Raw genomic sequence first — 5,064 nt, forward strand, 5'->3', positions numbered from 1 at the left:
GAATGATATGTGACAAGAATCATTTCTTTTATTTTTTTGAAGTATTTATGCAGTTTGTGTAAAAAAAATCAATTTTCAGGAAAGTAATTTAACAATTTTTATAATTATCTAAAATGATTAGTGAAACAGATAAGATAATTACGAAAGAAGAGCAATTTTGTCATTTACCATATATACATGTCAAATCCTTTGAAAGATTTACAAACCAGATTCAAATGAATGGACTTTAGTGGGTGTCCAAGAAAAAAGAAACATATTTGTTTGGAAAACCCGACAGTTGGTAAGATTTGGAATCTATAATGTGTTTGGTTGGTTGGTTGGATTTGAAAGTTGGAGACAGATGGAAATATTATTTTGTAGATCGACTTTGGTTTTCAAAAACACACGTTACCACTGACTATCAAATGAGAACATGCAAAAGAAGAAGTTTCAGAAAGTGAGTTAAGTCCACAGACCTGTGTGTAGTAAGGCCGCCATAAGATCTCAATCGAAGACTTTGAATCATGTTGTCGGATTGTAAATGTGTTTGAACCATCTTCATTTTCCTTGTCCCAAAATAATTCCGAGCAATCTGTTGTTTTCACCTCATCACCTTTACTTCCCCAAGGAACAAGCTCACCTCCAACATAACTGTTAGCTGCTAAACCACTCAGATGCCCTCCGTCTATGGAAAATGATATCATATTGTATGAAGAATTCAATAATGTTGTGTGCCTCAGTGAACTAAAGGAAACATATCCTATGATTGACCCACTTCCATCATATTTAGGATCTGCTGGTGCTTCACTAGACTCTTGCCAAAGCACGGAGAGAATATCTTCATCCACATCCTGCCTGATGATTATATTTATTCGCGGATGTCTTGCTTTGGTAACAATGCATATTAAGAGCCCAGAAAAGTCATTGTACCAATCATATGGAAGACGCAATGTAAATTTTGTTCCCTTAAACAGCCTACTAAAATACCCCCTTGGAATCATCTGATATCCAAGATTGACACTGATAAAGTGATCTTCAAGAGCATTTCCCTGCCATGGAAAACACGTTCAATTATTCTGCTTTTTGGGTTTTATATAAAGAGTGAAATTCCAAACGTAAAGGTAAAGTAAACCTGGAGCATGGAGTCTAGTAATATGTCACCAACAAGTGGACCAAGTTTGTTGTACCCACACAATGAGACTTTCCACAACCACTTACAGTTTGAAATATCTCCAAAGCTTTCAAGTGACCAACAATTATCCGCTATAACAACAGCTATACTTGATGGCAGATCCCACAATTCTACAAGTAATTGGCACCATGACACGTCCAGCCATTTGAGCTGAGGAAGTCGCCATCGACTAAAATTTAATCTTGAAAACTTATTTCCTTTTAGATTGAGTTCTTCCAAGTTGGGAAACTCCCAAACAGCAGAGTCAATGTCTTTATCTCCCAGACTGCAGTACCGGAGATTTAACTTTCTTAAGCCTCTGGGAAAAAACCGTAACACTGTATTGTTGTTGCGAGGTAAATAAGGCTCCTCTAAACAACATTCTTCTACATCAATCAGGTCCTCTGCTGGGTTTCTAATTTTTGTGTCACCACACGTCCAACAAGTAACGACAAAGTTTGAAGAATACTTTTTGTAGGATGCAACTTCTTTCCCACTAATATTTGAATGAAGATGCAGTAGACCATTCATTTTCTGTTGGATCCCCAAGAGCTTAAAAAGTTTGGGGCAATCTGATAATGAAAGGGTCTCGAGTTTCTTTAGTCGCTTAATCGGTGGAAATATCTTAAGACCAGAACAAAACTCTACAGATAGGAAAATGAGCCTTTCCAAGTTTCCAATCGATGGATGAATCTTTTTTAAACGCTGGCATCCACGAAGAATGAGTCTTTCAAGATTTGGAATTCTATCAAAATCTGGTGTCATGATTAGGTTATTCAATCTAACAAGTTCCAAGATCTTCAGATTTGGAAGATGCTGTTCCATACAAGTGCAAACAAGTCAAAGTATATCAAGGTAATAAGAGCTTAAAGTAAATTAAAAAATATATACACGTGAAACAAGCCAAAACATATGAAATATATACTAAAAAAATTATACTATTTGCAAAAGTTTGGGCTTCGGCCAGCCCCTATTAAAAATGGGTACTGATTCATACACAACAAAAAATTTCCATACAAAAACATTCGACAACTCCATAAAACATAAATTGTTGTGTATGGAGAAAAATTGTTGGGTGCGAATCACTTCCCATTAAAAATATATAAAACTGGGACTAAAACATCCGACAAGCTATTTATTTGGTTTCACCCGAAAATCAAAGAACAACACAATCCAAATAACCAGTTTAACAAATGAACTGGACAGGTTATAGTTGACCTGAATCATGAACACTTCTAACTTGACGAAGGGAGATTCCTACCTTACATAATGTGGATCTTTTTTAACAAGCCTTTGATATGTTTTGGTCGTGTTTATCACCACCACAAATGAAGAGGGTTATCTTTTATATTTAATTAAGATTAGTATTTCCTTAATAGTTATCAATTTAATTTTGGTAAGTAGGGTTCGACAAACATTATAAGTATGACGGAATTGAAGAATCGATTGTTGGAACACTTCCGACCATCTAATGACGGAACTATGATACAACTGGTCGTTTCGGTCATGTTTATCAGCGCCCAAATAAAGAGGGTTATATATATATATATATATATATATATATATATATATATATATATATATATATATATGGGTAAAGTGAATATAGCTAACAACCTTATATAAGCTTAGGTACCTAACTCCATAATACTACATCGGTTTGTATCATATTTACATTGTAATTTCCTAAGGTTCTTAAACTTCAACCCCATAACTTGATTACTTCCAAAATCTTTGGACTTTCAAGAATATATCATTCTTTTACATCACGTTTTTTCTATCGAATACCACCTGATGGGCTTCATATACTACCGCTACAAATGAAAAGATATAGGAGAAATATAATGATGAATTTCCAAATTTTTTTGAAGTAAATCAAGTTTAGGGATGAACTTTAAGAACCTTGGATGATTGCAATGAAAATTTAATGCAAAATAACGTAGTTTGATGAGGTTAGGTACTTAAGCTTATATAAGATTGTTAGGTATATTCACTTTACCCATATATATATATATATATATATATATATATATATATATATATAGAGAGAGAGAGAGAGAGAGAGAGGAAGGATCATTTGAGAACCTATAGTTTCCCGAGAACCCGAGAATTAAAAATGGACCACTAGATCAAAAAACTAAACGGTCAAGATCAAAGATGGCAATATGGTAAATAAACATAGCTTCAATGGTATATGTGGTTTTTTAACAAAAAATTATAGGGGTAAATTAGGTGTATAGATTTTCTGAATTCCTAAAATCAAAACTACTAATTTATCATCACCATCCATACCTATCGCCACCTCCTTTCCCTCTCCAGCAACGATGCCTGCTCCTCCTTCTCCTTCGCCGGAGACGATTGATGCTTCGCCGGATCTAGATACTCATGCCACTCATTCACCTTCCGATACCAGCTCCGCCAGAGATCTCTCTTTTTCTTCCTGTTGTTTAGCCTTGAGAAAATCAACGTTAAATCCTCCATCTCCGCCTCACATTTTCTCATCCTCACCGGCAATAAATCTTCGTCTCGTCTTTGATTGTCGATTCGCATCTCTGCTATAAGCTTCGATTGTTGAGCCTTGCTCTATTTGTAAGGTTTGCTTATCTCTCATAAGATTCGATCTTTTATGTTCTAATCTCGCTTAGCGGAATCCTTTTTTTCTGGCCTTTTAATCTTCTCTCGTCTCCTTGAATTTCATATGTTGTACTACCATTGATGAATAGCAGCAGAGTTCCTATCGAGCTCTGAACCAAATTTTTATAGTTCATGGAAGTGGTTTTGACTTTTAACCTAAGTTTGATCTTACTCTGCTTTTCAATCGAACTCATTACACTTAATTTAATTGTTTAATAGGTGAATGTGATGCTAAAAAAAGCTAGTTTTCTAATCCATTATGATGATTTTGTTGCTGGCTCCAAGAATACCTGATAAGCATATATCTGGAATGGTTGATGAATCAACAAAACTTGCAAAGGTTGTTTTGCTCTGACTAAAATAAAGAGACACAGTAGGTGCATAAGAAAAAAAAGACTAGGAATCAAAATAAAATATTGCTCCTCTGTCTCTTTTTACTTTGGATTTAAAGTGACTAAATGAAAAACACATCCTAAAAACACAGTTTAATTTGGAAAGAAATCTAAAATGGATAAGAAGGAAAAAGTAATTTGAGCAAATTTAATTTCCTTTATAATTATTTACATCAAAATTAGTTGATACATGTACTAGTAAAGTTTCCCCATCGTTATGGAACTTGAATAAGGTTGATTCCCTTAATTTAGTGTAATTATCCTATTGGTTGTATAGCTTTTTAAGATTTCAAAACATTCACAATATGAATTCAATTGCACACAAATAGAAATATATGTTGATATTTAGGCACCAAGTTGGCTACCATGGCTTGTGTTTTTGTTTCTAAATCCTTGATGAAAACGAACTATAACTCATCTGTTTTTTCTTTGATTTTTCTATTTAGGCAATGCCTCCGATTACTCTAATGACATTAGGAAGAAACATATGGGTTACTGTTTTTGCACAAAGCTAAGAGATTAGTGGCATTGATTACATTATATTTTCATTTTCACCATTAAAATTGCCATAACTTTCTTTTTTTCATAACTGAGTTTTCTTTTGGAACCTTATTGCAGGTTGCAAAAAGGGGATTACATATTGTTGCATAACATGGGTGAGTTATGCTACATTTATGATTAATTGTATATCGTATTTGTGTTTCTTAAATAACTACTAATTTCCATATTTTCCATTTAGATTTTAGATTAAAATTAAAACTAGTGATCTTTGCAAGTGAGCAATCTATTCAAAATGATTTTTCTGATGGGAAATTCAGGAAGCACAAGCACTTGTTGCTGCTGCAGCTGAAACTGTTGCAAGCAAAAAAGAGGTAACTTTTTTTTCTT

General features: G+C 33.9%; 1 protein-coding gene across 1 annotated transcript in view; it reads right to left on the reverse strand.

Annotated features, from left to right (window-relative positions):
* Positions 1-282: 282 nt before the first annotated feature.
* LOC128127764 (disease resistance protein Roq1-like) overlaps positions 283-5,064 on the reverse strand; it is a 9,008-nt gene continuing 4,226 nt past the window's right edge. The window contains exons 4-5 of the mRNA XM_052766448.1: positions 1,112-1,966; positions 283-1,028 (exon numbers count right to left, since the gene is read on the reverse strand). Of these exons, the coding sequence (XP_052622408.1) occupies positions 375-1,028; positions 1,112-1,966 (1,509 nt within the window). The 3' untranslated portion in view covers positions 283-374. The remainder of the gene's footprint in view (positions 1,029-1,111; positions 1,967-5,064) is intronic.

This window comes from Lactuca sativa, chromosome 8 (assembly GCF_002870075.4).
Source record: "Lactuca sativa cultivar Salinas chromosome 8, Lsat_Salinas_v11, whole genome shotgun sequence".
Lineage (NCBI taxonomy): Eukaryota > Viridiplantae > Streptophyta > Magnoliopsida > Asterales > Asteraceae > Lactuca > Lactuca sativa.